Below are 16630 nucleotides of genomic sequence, written 5' to 3'. Positions count from 1 at the left end.
GCCCAGTTATTATATTTGATTTTATTTTTTTAAATAGGTGTCATCGGAGCAAAGCTGGAAGCAAAACAACAGAGTTACTGAACATCATGGCATCTATCGCAGCTTACTATGCAGGAAAAAATGTGCTCATTACTGGAGCCACTGGGTTCATGGGCAAGGTGCTGGTGGAGAAGCTTCTGCGTTCCTGTCCTGACGTGAATGCCATCTACATCCTTGTGAGGCCAAAGGCAGGCATGTCTATGCAGGAGCGGGTGGATGACATGATGAAGTGCAAGGTAAGATTCATATCATTTAATCTTGCTTTGAGTAATGCTCTGTAAAATAAACAAATAAATGTGCAATACTTGTCCGAACGTCATTTTCTGATATTTGTCTGAAATTATTTGTTTTTAGAAATAATTCAAATGACATTGTGATCTGTAGCGAGAGTAGGGAGCAGGTCAAAGAGACCCTGGAGAGGTGGAGATATGCTCTAGAGAGGAGAGCAATGAAGGTCAGTAGGAACAAGACAAAATACATATGAGCAAATGAGAGGGAGGTCAGTGGAATGGTGAGGATGCAGTGAGTAGAGTTGGTGAAGGTGGAGGAGTTTAAATACTTGGGATCAACAGTACAGAGTGATGGGGATTGTGGAAAGAGAGATGAAAAAGAGAGTGCAGGCAGGGTGGAATGGATGGAGAAGAGTGTCAGGAGTGATTTGTGACAGACGGGTATCAGCAAGAGTGAAAGGGAAGGTCTACAGGATGGTAGTGAGACCCAGCTGTGTTATATGGGTTGGAGACGGCGGCACTGACCAGAAAGCAGGAGAAGAGCTGGAGGTAGCAGAGTTAAAGATGCTAAGATTTGCATTGGGTGGGACAAGGATGGACAGGATTAGAAATGAATACATTAGAGAGTCAGATCAAGTTGGACGGTTGGGAGACAAAGTCAGAGAGGCGAGATTGTGTTGGTTTGGACATGTGTAGAGGAGAGGTGCTGGGTATATTGGGAGAAGGATGTTAACGATAGAGCTGCCAGTTAAGAGGAATAGAGGAAGGCCTAAGAGAAGGTTTATGGATGTGGTGAGAGAGGACATGCAGGTGATGGGTGTAAAAGAACAAGATGCAGTGGACAGGAAGATATGGAACAAGATGATCCGCTATGGCAACCCCTAACTGGAGCAGCCGAAAGAAGAAGAAATAATTCAAACATGGACTACTTTAGATTTTATGGCTGACTTTACCAGTGTCAGCTACTATAGGAGCTCAGATTCTTTTTAACATCCTGGAGTACTGCTGAGCTGTGACCACTCATACCTGTATGTGATCAGAAAAAGAAGGCAAAAATATAACGTTAGCTGAATGTCTAACTCTGTGGTTAAATTGTTCCAATGGCTCCACACTTGAGCTTAACTTATGAGAGTTGTGACAGAAAATTGTTTTTTATTATTTTTAAAAATGTAACGCAAATTAGTTTGATTAGAAGCAAACCAATAGTTATTTATAATAGTGGGTCAAAGTAACTGAGAACGCGTAAGTTGTAATTGTTTCAATAAGCAGTAATAGTATTGAAACATATACAGAGTCTGATGCCATTGTCTGGTGCCATGATAAACAAGAATGTATTAAAATGAAGAATTTCATTTTTTTTTTATTTTATTGATTTTATTAAAATCAAATAACATTCCATACAAATAAATAGGGCTGCAACTAATGATTATTTTGGTAGTCGACTAATCATTCAATTTTTTTTTCGATTAGTCATGATTATTTCCTGCCTGACTATTTTGAAGCTTGCTACCTGTGGTTGCACATCCTGTTCTGGACTCCAGTGCATGTCTTACCTCATCTGCTCACGTCTGTCCACCTGTGAATGTCACCCTGATGTCTCTGCATTTACAACGATTAAAATTAATAATAATCAAATTAAAATAACAATCAGTGAAACATATGAATTTGAAAATAATCAGATGTTTTTATGTTAGTGTGACCATCACAATAAAAAAGAAATACATTAAACAATACAAACTAAAGTGCACGTAGTCTTTAAACAAAAAAAGTGCATTTAACTTTTTTCAAAATTTTTCATATTTTAGTAATAAATGACAAAATGTAGACATAAACTATATAATGTGTAAAGCCTGAAGTGCAAAGATCAAATAAACACCTTCACAAAAGGTTCAAGGATGATACAATAGCTTCCGCGGCGCAGCAGTAGGAATTGCTGACTTATAGTCAAGAGTCCCCGGTTCGATCCTGAGCGCCTTGTATATTTACCGTTTTGAGCAGTGAGTTGCACTTATTGTTAATATTATACAATAAACACATACATTTGATTTGTGTCTGTAACAACCGGTGTACATTTATAACACTTGTAAAAGTTACCGTTTTTTTTTCACTTTTATTCTCTCAGTCACGATCACAATACATACTACCGCCCCCCCAGGGATCTGACGTGGCTACTTTTTATCTGAAACTGGGAATAACTGTAGATGTGAGTGGTGTTTTGAGACAATCGAACTGGAAATTCTCTGATCTGGATGGATAAAATCTGACACACAAACGCTGGCAAATCTGCATTATTCCTATCTCATTGTCACTTGATTTTTTTTATTCAATTTTACTGAGTGTTCCTGCTTACTCTTAATTAGTACGCACCTTATGGCCCGTGATGTCAAAGCCACACTGACAAAAAAAACAAGACATAGGTATGTATGTTATTTGGAATTATTCATTTTATGACCTTATAGTACATTTCGGAAAACATTGTGGCACGGATGCAATATTATTCATATTCATTCGCGTACCTTCTTGCCGTTGTAATCAGTGACCGCATTTTTTTTTTTTCCCCCCGACCTTGCCCAGTCTGCACAGGACTCCAGGACATGCAGAAGAATAAATGTTCCTCTGCGAGGTGAGCCATGAACACTCTCCTTTTCTCAGAGGACCCCGTACATGCCTTGCACAGTATATGTGCTTTGATCGCCGCCAGGTCAAGCTTGTTATAGCACAAGCAACCGGCCACCTGCATGCTGCTGCTAGCACTGAATAAGCTCATGCCTCCTGGTGTCAGTGTGCAGCACCGGGGATTTAAAAAAAAAAAAAAAAGAGACAAATATATATGACATTTTGAAGAAATCGTTGCATGACCTGAATAGTACCAATCAGAAAACATCATCGCATTAATGCAATATTATTTGAAATAAACAGATCGGGTGTAAATTTGTTACTTGTAAAAGTTTGCTTTTTTCAGTTTTATTTTCTCAGTCTTGTTCATACTCTCCCTCCCCTCCTGATCTGACCCTAACTAACTAACAGCGCCAGCATAAATTCTCAAGAGATGACGGCATCACTGCTCCAGGATGCTTGTGTTTCAGATGCTCATGCATCGCGGTGGTGATGCCATGAAAAGAAAACTACACTTTGCAAAATCTGCATTCAACTTTTTTTTCTTTTTCGGTGAAGTACTCCCACACTTTAGAAAATTTCTGTCTCAATTTTTTTCCATCTCCTTCCCCCTCCTCTATGCGACTCACCATTGCAACCATGTTTATTTTTCTCTACATTTTTCTTCTCCTCAGATGTTCTTCGTTGGTAGGACTGTGTGCAGTCTTGACAAACAATAACAAACGATACTGCCCCCAGACGTTCATGTAGTGCATTGCAGTTACAAAAAACAATGTGGTTCTTTGTGACTGGAGCCTCTATTGAAGGTTCTATTTATGACGCGTCGACAATAAAAAATCCACATTGACGATTTTTTGTAGTCGATGTCGTTGATTATGTCGACTAATCATTGCAGCTCTACAAATAAATCAAGTTTTACAAAAATAGGTTCAAAACAAATCAACCCCCACCCCTTAAAAATGTAGAACTAGGCCAGCAGAGTAAAACTTTAAGCTAATAAAAATAAGTACATAGATAAATTAATAAATGAATAAAGATAAATGGAGTAAAAAAGGGGGAAGAATTTCATTTTAATAGAAAAATTATAGTTGTGTTCAGAAATGTAAGAGAAGGTGGGAAGGCGGTCTCAAATGATATTCCAGCTGAGAATAAGAGTAAAAGTTGTGGGCTTTAGTTGCACTGGAGAGTAAACCAAGTAATAATCTAGAAGGCCAAAGTATAATTTGAAAAATAGATTTAGTGACAAATTAGTAAAAAAGAATAAATGAATGAACCCAGCTGCTATAGCACATGTATCCACCTGAAGCTAAGCATGTTTGAGTACTTCAATGGAAGACCATCTAGGTAAAGCTTGGCTTGCTGCTGGAAATGGTGTTGGTGAGGCCACTGGGAATGCTTACCTTGTGGCCTGTTTGTGGATCCTAATGACCCAGTGCAGTGATGGGGAAACTGTGTTGTAAAAATTGTCGCCATCCTTCGGACAAGATGTAAAGATGAGGTCCTGATTTGCTGTAGTCATTAAAAATCACAAGGCATCCTTTAAAAAGAGTATCCCAATGTGCTTTCTAAGTTGTCTAAGACATGGCTACTTAATCATCACACGTTTCTTATTGGCTAATTATCTCTGTTACCCCTTCACCACCTAATAGCTGCTGTGTGGTGAACGTACTGACGTAAAACAGCTGTCTTTCCATTATCCAGGTGGATTGGTGGAGGTTGAAGTGGCTCCCCACTCTCTATGTAAAGCACTTTGTGCAATGAGAAAAGTGCATTATAAATGTAAAGAATTATTATTACATTTTAGATCAAATCAACCCCTTTTTTTTCCTTCCTCCAGCCAAACCCAAGCCTAACCTCCACTCAGCTCAATAGGGAACTGGCCAGAAGAGTCTTTGAAGCCCAGAGTCATGATAACTTTTGGGTTACCTATTAACTCTTCTACATGTCAGTGATGCCCTTGAGTAACTTCCCCTAGTGGCACCACGTGCTTCAGCCAGTTTCCTGTTCCATAAAGTTGTATTGGGCAGACCTGGATTGGTTGTCCTACCCAGTTTATTTTCAAGGTTATCATACCCTACAATCTATTGGCTTAGAGAACTGAGCAAAACACTAATAAAGCCTCTGCTTATCAGTTCTGGATTGTGACCACTCATACTGTACCTGTACATCAAATGCGAATTGAAGGCAAACGTGTACTTTATTTAAATCTCTAACAGCATACAGTTAAGTTGTCCAGTTTAAATGACAAAACTACTACTGATAAAAATGGAAAGGAGAGTATGTGAACAAGAGCTGCCAGCGCGTTTTTAAAGTGATTCAAGGACTGTCATTACATTACTTTATGCAGGGTAGGTGGTTCACTTTAGTGTGCTGATTCCCTCAAGCTTTTAGTGGAGATCAGTCATTAAAGAAAGAAAAATGTAGTCTTGACAAGTTGTTTGTCCAGAAGTGACTCTTCAAAAGTGGCTCAGCGTAACAGCAGGAAGCATTCCCACCTAACAGCACTTGAGTGGGGTGGGGCTTACATATGGTATTCAGTGACTTTTATAGTGATATGTTTAGAAACCAGACTTAATCTTCTTTATTCACTTCTGTGATTTTAAAATATGCACAAGTACGGACGTGTACATATTGTATGTATGTGTGTACATGTATGTGAATATGTGCATTTATATAATTTATAGTAAATACAGTACAATCCCAGTTCCAATGAAGTTGAAACGTTGTGTAAAACGTAAATAAAAACTAGAATACAATGATTTGCAAATCCTTTTCAACCTATATTCAATTGAATACACTACAAAGACAAGATATTGAATGTTCAAACTGATAAACTTTATTGTTGTTTTGCAAATCTTCACTCATTTTGAATTTGATGCCTGCAACACGTTCCAAAAAATCTGGGACAGGGGCATGTTTACCACTGTGTTATATCACCTTTCTTTTTAACAACACTCAATAAGCGTTTGGGAACTGAGGACACTAATTGATGAAGCTGTGTAGGTGGAGTTCTTTCGCATTCTTGCTTGACGCACAACTTCAGTTGCTCAACAGTTCGGGGTCTGCGTTGTTGTATTTTGCGCTTCATAATGCGCCACACATTTTCAATGGGAGGCAGGTCTGGACTGCAGGCAGGCCAGTCTAGTACCCGCACTCTTTTACTACGAAGCCACGCTGTTGTAACACTTGCAGAGTGTGGCTTCGCATTGTCCTGCTGAAATAAGCAGAGACGTCGCTTGGATGGCAGCATATGTTGCTCCAAAACCTGTATGTATCTTTCAGCATTAATGGTGCCTTCACAGATGTGCAAGTTACCCATGCCATGGGCACTAACACACCCCCATACCATCACAGATGCTGGCTTTTGAACTTTGCACTGATAACAATCCGGATGGTCCTTTTCCTCTTTGGCCCGGAGGACACGACGTCCATGATTTCCAAAAACAATTTGAAATGTGGACTCGTCAGACCACAGCACACTTTTCCACTTTGCGTCAGTCCATCTCAGATGAGCTTGGGCCCAGAGAAGCCGGCGGCATTTCTGGGTGTTGTTGATATATGGCTTTTGCTTTGCATGGTAGAGTTTTAACTTGCACTTGTAGATGTAGCGACAAACTGTGTTAACTGACAATGGTTTTCTGAAGTACTCCTGAGCCCACGTGGTAATATCCTTTACAGAATGATGTCGGTTTTTAATGCAGTGCCGCCTGAGGGATCGAAGGTCACGGTCATCCAGTGTTGGTATTCAGCCTTGCCGCTTACGTGCAGAGATTTCTCCAGATTTCCTGAATCTTTTGATGACTAGGGGGCTCCGCCCCCTGCTCGCTTCGCTCGCCAACCCCTGGAGTTGGGGCATGACAAAGAGTGAGATGTATGAATTAGATATAGAATAGTGTGCAGGTTTGGATGATGCCTATATAAATACAAAACAGAGTGTTTGGCATAGAGTAATGTTTTATTGGAATATTTCTCTGTATACAACATTAGTAGTAAAGATGGTGTCTAGTCTTTGAATGAGTCTTCCTTGGCATGGATCATTTTTAATTTTAACTTTAATGTGAGATGAACGTCGAACACATGAGAAGGCAAAATAAAGTTGTCCATGTCCAAAAACGGGTTCAGAGAGGTAGATGCCAACCTTGTCCATGGTTTGTCCTTGTGATTTGTTGCTGGTCATGGCAAATGCAGGTTTAATGGGGAACTGTCGGTGTTTCAATGTAAAAGGTAATTCTAGGTCAGAACTCGTAAGGTCAATTCCAAGAATGAGAACAGTATTGTTAGCAAGTGAATCTGAAAGAACTGTTGCTTGAATAACATCGTGTGTTATGGTGTTGACGACTAACCGTGTGCCATTGCATAATCCCTGTTTAGTGTTAAGGTTTCTTAATAGCATGATTATTGTTCCGTTTTTAAGGGTAAGGTTGTGTTGTGGTCATTCGTCCGGGTTAGGAGTGTTCAAATATTCTAATGGGAAATTCAGATGTTCATTGTCGTCATCAGAGTCAACTTTGTCAGAGCTTAGAAAGAGCCGTGTCTCTCCAGGAAGTAATGAAATGACCTGGTTAATAATGTGATTAACATTAATATTTTTTGGACATAATATAGTGCGTTGTGTTAACCACATATGCGAAAGCAGTATGGGCCATTGCCTTTTGGTGGCCTGATATGTACTCCGGTAGATGCAAAAGCAAATGAACTATTGTAGGATCTAATGCAGTTCATAAAGTTTTTACTTTCAGGCACATCCTTAGTTAGAAGCTTCTGTAGATATTCAGGATATGAATGTAAAGGAGGCAGTCTAATCTGCCCCTTTTGACAACAACGTGTAAATTCATTATTTGTATTGCCAGTTGTTTCTTCTGTGAAGTTAAGTGAATGACAATGATTGCAAATGACATTCATTAATCCCAATGAATTTTCCTCAATAGTGGACTCATTATTGAAAGCGTTGTCAGCCAACTGGCGTAAGCGTTTAGCAGACGTCTGGTGTTGATGTCTGCGACGGGCATGTTTTGCTTGTGGTGTTTGAGTGCCGCGTTGTTGCATGTCCATTATTTGTGACGCGCTATTTTTGAGTTTTAATTGATCCGCCTCCGCTTTGCGCAAAGTCCGTTTCACTCTACGTCGTGCATTGTTTGTATCGTGCCTTGTCCGTTTTTGTATGTCGGTCAGTTGAGCTTTCTGCTTTTTGAGTCCTGCTTGCTTGTTTTCTGGCCGGTCATATGCGCGTTGTTTTGCTCCCTTTTTTGCATGTCTGAGACGCAAGCTCTTTCTTTTGAAATCGTGCTTGTTTTGATGCAGCACTTTGAGACGCGCGCCGTATGCATCTACATTCAATGTGTCTGTTCATTTGGGCACGTCTCTGTAATGGGGTTACTTGAGCTTTGCGTTTTTTGATCCGAGACATTTTTTCTCACGTATTTTCCGAAGCGCATTGTATGCGCCGCCGTGTATTCTTTTTGTTTCATTCGTGTTCGTGTGTTTGGTTCCGTTATCCGATCCGAATCGTTTTGTACCCGTGACCGTGTGTTCCTCAGCGTGCGAAATATGTATAAGTATTAAGGAGGATCGCACTCACTGTTAATATGGAGCCTTTTCTCCAGTTGAACGGTTAATAGTGCTTTATTTTAATGAGATCCACCTATGCTGCCTAGTGTGAAGGTTTTGAGATGACGTATGTTTAATATGGACGTTTCCTTTAGATATGTGGCTTTGGGTGTCACTTCTTATTGATTGGGAGGGGGGGGGGTGTGGGTGAGGATTGTTGTTGAGCGAGCGTCTTCTTTCGTTTTGTGTTCCAGGGGCTTGTTGAATCCCCCTCTTTGTGTGTGTCCCGTCCGTTGCTTGTAGGGTGTGTGGGGTGGTTTTGTGTTCTTTTTTTTTGTGTTCCAGGGGCTTGTTAAATCCCCCTCTTGGTGTGTATCCCGTCCGCCCTTTCTTGCGCCTGCGCAGTACGTCTTTTTGCAGCTACGGCCCATGGCCGGATGTGCCTGCGTCCATCATCCGGTTTAGCATTCTCGGTTAGTAATATGGATATTATGGACAGTAGATGATGAAATCCCTAGATTCCTTGCAATTGTACATTGAGAAACATTGTTCTTAAACTTCTGGACTATTTGCCCACGCAGTTGTTCACAAAGTGGTGAACCTTGCCCCATCCTTGCTTGTGAACGACTGAGCCTTTTGGGGATGCTCCTTTTATACCCAATCATGACAAACACCTGTTTCCAATTAACCTGTTCACCTGTGGAATGTTCAAAACAGGTGTTTTTTAAACATTCCTCAACTTTCCCAGTCTTTTGCTGCCCCTGTCCTAGCTTTTTTGGAACGTGTTGCAGGCATCAAATTCAAAATGAGTGAAGATTTGCAAAACAACAGTAAAGTTTATCAGTTTGAACATTCGATATCTTGTCTTCGTAGTGTATTCAATTGAATATAGGTTGAAAAGGATTTGCAAATCATTGTATTCTGTTTTTATTTACGTTTTACACAATGTCCCAACTTCATTGGAATTGTAGTAAATATTTATATAGCATGTTTCCCATGCTCAAGTAAAGGGTTAGGTCACCACCCAGATTCTTTCGTATTGCTAGGCGTTGCAAACAAGAAAAGCATGTAAGCACACTGTCAGCGGCCTTCTGATCATCTTCCCCGCGAACAGTTTGGTCACCTCTTGTACTCTGTGCTGTAATCTCTCATCTTCTCTGCCAGGCAGTGTGTCCAGCCTACTCCCAGTTTGCTAGGCTGTCCCCGAAATGATAGGAGTGCCTTTTATTCTAGAGTCAATTTAGAGAGAAATCCTTTATGCGAGTTAGGAACAACTTTGAGAAGAGTGTGTCTTGGAAAATGAGAGAATGTGATCAGAAAATGCAAAAAGAGTATACTAGCAGGTAAAAGAATCAAACAACCAAATCCAAATGCAAGAGCAAGTAAAAAGGCCTAAAACCTAGCAATTAAAAGTCCTAACATTAAAGTCTTCTTGAAAGCACATTTACCGTCCACTGTTCTAACAATGAATGGTAGAACAAAGTAGGATATCCAATGCAAGGGTTCCAGAATGGGTTCTCCATCCTATATAAACAGGACATAATGGTAATATGCCTCCCAAAACTTTTGTGTGTTAATGAACTGGCAACAGTCATAACAGCTATAACCGAAACTGTATGTTGATGGCCATGAAAATGAACACGGAACGGATACACTTGCCAAAACCCTTTGAACTGTATAGCACTGTGATAATGTCATCAAATATAAAGTTCAATAATAAAGTTCCCATAACATAAAATTACAAAAGATTCAAGTAACAAGCATGATGTACAAGAATTGAAAAATCGCCATAATGTCATTGAGATGGAGAGAGGAGGCAGGCCTGTGGCTCTTCTAGTCTAATGATTTGCTCCTTTCTCCTAAAGCTACCCTAGTGGTCAGATGAGGTTTTATTACAGAAAAAAAAATATCTTCCTGACAAGCTAGCTTTGATATTGTGGCAGGGAAACTGTTTGTATGCATTAGAAAAAAGCAAAGCATCCGATTATTCCATTATGGTACAAGGCACCGGAGCTCCATCTTTTTAATGCTTTTCTCATTTTCATAGCACTTTCACTTTTAAATTAACTAAAATATTTTTGGATGTGTTTTGGTAAAGATGAGGTAACCGTTTACTAAACTTTTACTTCTGTTCAGCAAAATTAAAAAGTACAAAGCCCTGAGTTTTGCATTTTTTTGGATAAATTAATGTCAAAATCTTTAAAGATATTTTAACAAAATATAAGTAATAGATAATAATTCAAAGACACAAGAATTACAAAAAAGCTGAAAAAAGTTGGATAGTGGTAAGACAGCTTTCCCAGTGAGGCATTATGCAGGCATATTGCTGTTGGTATAACGGTACCCCCATTGTGTTTCTTGACACACTTCTACTGAATAATTCATTGGCTAAAAGTCTTCAGTGTTAGTGTGTCAGAGTGAGGATGTGCAGCTTTCTTCCTAATGGCACTCAGTTTTGTTTTAATTCTTGCCTTCGCTACGACCTCCAGGGAGCCCATCATTGAACTTGCTCACTTAATCATCTTGTTGATTCGGTGGGCCTCTCTTGAAGTGATGTCACTACTTATATTAAAGGAACACAGTGCAGTTTGTCATTGATGTGCATATATGAATGTATGTACTGTATGTATGTATATGTACATATAAATATAAGCTTCACACACACACATTTATCTTCTTTTTTCTAAAGTTGCACACACACTTATATATGTATATGTATGTACAGTATGTGTGTGTGTGTGTGTTTGTGTGTATATATATATATATATATATATATATATATATATATATATATATAATATACTGTATATATATCATTAATAAATTTGCATATTTCCCTGTTTCTGTACAAAGCAAAAATGTAAAACTATTGAGAATGTTCCCACATTTTGCTGCAACATCACATTTTTTTAGATTTGCATGGGTGATTTGCATAAATGAATAACTCCATTCCTATCAAAACAGCCTGGTTTCATACCTAGAATTAAAAAAACTGAAATTTGGGCAGAGTTGTACATTTTACATGTTGCAATAATTTTTTGTAGTCTAGCAACCTGCTTTCAGACTTTACTTACACACTCCAATGGGAGTTGTATTTTACTGGTATACCATGAAGGAAATAATAAATGGATTTTCTTATTATATCTAATTTGTAAGAATTTTTGTCTTAAGGCTGATTAAAAGAATGAAAACTGTCTAAATACATGAATTTATCCCAAATTGTAGCAATTGATTTTTTTGTTGCTGCTTAAGCTGCTGTCACATTACATAACTTCACGACTGCTGATCTTATCACTTAAGGATGTCAAATTAGAAAGTAAGAATCACAGAGAATGGCAAACTACACAGTTCCGTGACAACTTTCCAGGGCAGTTTCACATTTCCAAAGTGTCACAAGCTCACCCCTATTCCTAACGGCCAGTAATGTGCTGCCTGACCATGCCAGTGCTATATGAATGGTTTCCAGGTACAGCATTTTCAGCCGCAATATCTGCCCTTTCCTCTTTTTTCTGTTCTTTCGTGGGTACATAAAACACAAGATAATCCGACAGACAAGACCCTCTTCTGTTTGCAAGGTCCCAAACACCAGCTTCGCATTTAATTGCGGCTGCATTGCATGCAGGGTACTTCAGGGTGAGCACTCATTGGTGGCTGTCTCATGCACATGAGCTCATCCCTATGACTTAAAATCAGTTGAGATGCAAACCAGTCTGACTACGTCTCTGAGGATTTCAATCTATACATCTGGATTTGCTAAGATTGTGAAATCAAGTCTGGAATTGAAAATTGCTGGAAAAGTCTTGTAGTGTGACATGATATTTAATCAGACTCTTCCTATGAAACATTTGTATCACTGCTTTGAAAGAGAGGGCTGTACACAGAGGAATATCTGCACTCACAGCGTTGACAATACCTCCTCTTCACTATTGTGATCACCAGAGTTAAAAGTCATAGAAGACACTCTGGAGACATATTAGTCACCTCACAACACTAGAACACCTCACAATCCACAAAATGGTAAAATAAAATGATGCTAATCTCTGCAAAACACTTGGAAAATGCCATTAAAAGCTCTGGAAAATGCCAAACAAACATTGGAAATTTACATCACTCAAGTGTGAATGGGCACTAGGACCTATGGGTAGAAACTGTCCATTTGCTAGAATGGAGCAGTAAGAACAGTGGCTGTGCAGGATAGGTGAGGTCTTTAATTTTACTCTTTGCCTTTCTAAGGTAGTAAGTGTTGTATATGTCATGAAGAAATGGTAGCAGGGTGCTGGTAATGTTCTGTGCTGCCTTAACCGCCACTGAATGGGTGCCATACCAGGATGTGATACAGCTAGTGAGGACAGAATTTACTGTGAACCTATAACAGTTTGTGAGAACAGATGTGGAAATGCAAACTGTTCGCAGATGTATGTGGAAGTAAAGGTAGTGGTGAGCCTTTTTGACAAGATGTGAAATGTGTGGTGATGGTCACTGTAAGAAACTTAAAGTTGCTCATCCTGTCAACCTCATTTTTTTCAATGTAGACTTGAGTGTGATCTGCCTTCTGATTCCTGAAATTTATGACCAGCTCCTTGGTTTTGCTGACATTAACAATCAGGTTGTTGTCATAAGCACCATTGAGTTACCAGGTAGACCTTTCATCTGTAAGCTGTCTCACTTTTGTTGGTGATCAGGGCTATGATGGTGGTATAATCAGAAAATGTAGCAATAGAGTTGAAGCCTACACAGTCATAGGTGAATAAGGAATGCAGGAGGAAACTCTGTAAACTCCCCTGTGGACTGTCTGTGTTGAGGCTCAGCACAAATGATGTGAAGCTCCCAGTCCTTACATGCTGAGGTCTGATGGTTAGAAAGCCCAAAACCAGGTGCAGATGATGAGGCAATATCCTAAATTGGGGAGTTTGGTGGTCATCTTTGCTGGTACAACAGTATTAAATTCTGAACTGTAGTCTACAAACAGGTCTAAGGCATAGCAGTTTTTATTTTCCTGATGTGCTGCTGTGGTATGAAATGCAAGGCATATGGCATCCTCTGTGGAAAATGCAACACATAGCAAAGGAAACTGCTGATTTGATCAGACGAGGCATTGTAGAATGGGAAGAGATTCTTTGTTCCAAATGTTGCGGTCGGAAATTGGGATGTTAGGCCAATCACCATCTTATTCACTTTGCACTTTTTGCCACTGGTGCTGAGCAACATATCTGTATGTTATGCAATGTGACTTTGTTTATTAGAGTAGCTTGCTGCCTATCATATGATGAACTGTGATCAAGTCATGGGTAGTCAGCAGAGTTCCTTGTGTGCAGTTTTTCATTAATATTTTCCCAGTGAAAGTGAATTAACTTGATATGCAATGCTGAATGGCACATAAGAAGGAATGCTTACCTGGAGCAAATCAAAGAAGTACAAAATTACACATTCTGCTGCCTTCTCTCAGTACATATACACGTCATCTTTATCCTTCGGCAGAACGTTGGTGTTACAAAGGAGTCCTTTTCTCTCTGAAGCCATGGATTTTGTGCTGGAATATGTCTAATGCAATTTCAACAGCCAGCAATCACAGACTGACATACTGTGCAGTGTGTAGAAGCATAGGCACAAAGGTTGCATCCTTACCCAGCCCTGTCATAAACTGTGTTTTTAAACTGTTCTGCCTTATCAGAATGGATGGCACCAGGAGTAGGACAAAAAGACATAAAGTAGAGTCATGTGAGGATCAGTAACAGCAGTCAAGTCTGTCTTTCATCAAACAAAGGAGGTAAATACGATGAAGAAATAGTCACCAGAATAACACGGTTTTCACCCAATCTTGGAGACTACGTAATGTATGTGCCGACCTTTCTATATAGTTGTGCCAATGATGTTGCATGGCGTGCAGTCCCAGAGAACTCCTGGACACATCATCATGACAACCACCGATACTAATACCACAAAATGGTAACACTCACAAAAAAACAAAATTGCATTGTGGCATAAAATTAAAATGATAAACTTTATTTGACATCATGGATTGCAAAATAAATGTAAAAACCTAATTCTTTGGGTGTCAAAACCCCATAAAAATATGTAAATTGTTCCAGTCACTTCAGGGAGGCACTGTGACGGTCCAGGTAGACTCCACGATCCCTGGTTGCTTCCAGGAGCCTCTTGAATCCAGTACCGTCGATAATGTGCCCGAGGATGAGCCAGAAAAATGGAGACACTCACACAGTCAGAAAGAGGTTGGTGCAAAGTGATTCACTGCTTTTGTTAATAACCAAACAGAAGTGTCCAAAATGCAGTGCAAAAAGATCTTCAGATAAATAAACAAACCATAAAATCAGTGACAGTCTGTGAGTTAAAATTCAATAAACCATCCAAAGATAAAACCAGAATAAATACAACACAGTCCTTGGGTCCTTACTCTTCTCCTTAAAGTTGATGATTTGCATATATTCAAAGAGAATCCTAAGCATACAGTATATGAAAATAAGTATTATATCCTAATGCACGCTAGTGTAGTAAGGGTTAAACCATAAGAACCGCCATCTGCCTATTTTATTATTTTTCTCTTTGCAGCTGCACACCACCGATATCTTGCTGCTAAGCTTAAAAACTTTAGCCAAGGACACTGTGTACTTTGAGAGGGCTAAGCAGACCATTGTTTTAGACATGCAGCTGCTTAAAACTTCAACCTTGAGAGATGCTTGGACGTCAAGTAACTTTCATTTGAACAGCACAGTATCTCATATTTGGGTCCTCCTGGTTTCTACTTAAGTTGTGTTCTTGATCAATGAATACATTTCGGACACCTGCACAGGGTATGAAGTAATGATGGCAGTTTCGGTCAAGTGATGGGCATTAGGTAATGATTGGAAGAACTAGAAGGAGGAGAGTATTTTGCATAAGTGATAAGAATTTTAATAAATGTAAGTTCGCTGAATTTGCTGATTGATCATATCATTTGAATTGAGACCGTGTATGCATCACGCAATAAAGCTTGATACTGCTGCCTTCCTGAGACTCCATGTGCCTTCTTTGAGCAGCTTGTTTCTGCCACAACAAGACCAGGGTCAACCCCCTAGAGCACCAATCATTCACTCCTCCATGGAGCTATTGGCCACTCTGCCCCTTCTCTCTCTAGCTGGCTCAGGCATCTGATTCTGCGCTCACTAATGGTTCTCTCATTCCATCTCTTCCTTTCTTATTTTCTTCTCAGGCCTTGGTTCTCTTTTAAAAATCTGTGGGAAGCAGGTGCAGCAATCATGGTTTCAGTCCTAATGAAGGAATTGGTCAATCTCACACGTGCTCAAGGAGATGTTTGCTCGCTCAACTCCATATATGCCTCTGGAGCCACTCTGCCACGCTACCTACGCCCCATCTGAAAACACGAGTGCATTAGCTTTTTATTTCAAATGCACATGCCACAGTCATAAAAAAAAGTGTCCTACTGAAACCAGTCATGATATAAACTACCAACAGGTTGTCAACCATGTCGAGATTGTCAGCTGCTTATCGTCTGATCTTCTCCCTGCAGTCTTCTGCTGCTGAATGAGCACAAGAATGTTAGAGGAGTGATAGCCTGGGTTTTAAGCATTGTGACACAGATATGTGCCTTTCAGATAACCAGTTTAAAAAGAATTATTATGATCTCTGCTTTACATTTTGTTAATTTAAATGGCTTAGCCATAATACTGTTCCAATCCTTATCAATCTTGATCTTAAGTCATACTAAGATCACTGATGAATTGGTTAAAAATACATCCTTTTGTTTGGACTTCTTAATGTTACATTTGAACTTGTTATGATGATTTTTATTGAGAGTCTTAGTAACTGTACAAGAAGAGTACTACTGTGTATAAATTAGGCATATAAATAAAGGAACTATTTGGCTCTCATTTTAGTTGCTTTTCCTTCTACTTTATTACATTAATTGTGTCAAAATGGTCAAGCAGGTAGCATTGTTGCTTCACAGCACATGGACTCCAGGTTACCATGCGAAAGTCACCAAAAAATCCAGAACTGTTCATCATGCTACACATTGTAGTGTTAAACCTGCTAGACATTATATAATGTAGATATTAATCAATGCAATTTACTTTGTTCTTTTTGTTTTATTCTTTTATGCAAATCATTCTGGTGCAGAGTGAACACATCAAAAGATTATAGAAAAACGTGTTACAAAGGCTTTATTTGGCTATGCCATTGCA

General features: G+C 39.4%; 1 protein-coding gene across 2 annotated transcripts in view; it reads left to right on the top strand.

Annotated features, from left to right (window-relative positions):
• The window catches only part of si:dkey-97m3.1 (fatty acyl-CoA reductase 1), a 316542-nt gene that overhangs the window by 100780 nt on the left and 199132 nt on the right, over positions 1-16630 (top strand). For both annotated transcript variants that reach the window (XM_028818035.2, XM_028818027.2), the window contains exon 2: positions 38-275. In XM_028818035.2, coding sequence (XP_028673868.1) covers positions 87-275 — 189 coding nt within the window. In that variant the 5' untranslated portion in view covers positions 38-86. The remainder of the gene's footprint in view (positions 1-37; positions 276-16630) is intronic.

The sequence above is a fragment of the Erpetoichthys calabaricus genome, chromosome 1 (assembly GCF_900747795.2).
Source record: "Erpetoichthys calabaricus chromosome 1, fErpCal1.3, whole genome shotgun sequence".
Classification (NCBI taxonomy): Eukaryota; Metazoa; Chordata; class Cladistia; order Polypteriformes; family Polypteridae; genus Erpetoichthys; species Erpetoichthys calabaricus.
This window is presented reverse-complemented; position numbering and strand designations above follow the sequence as displayed.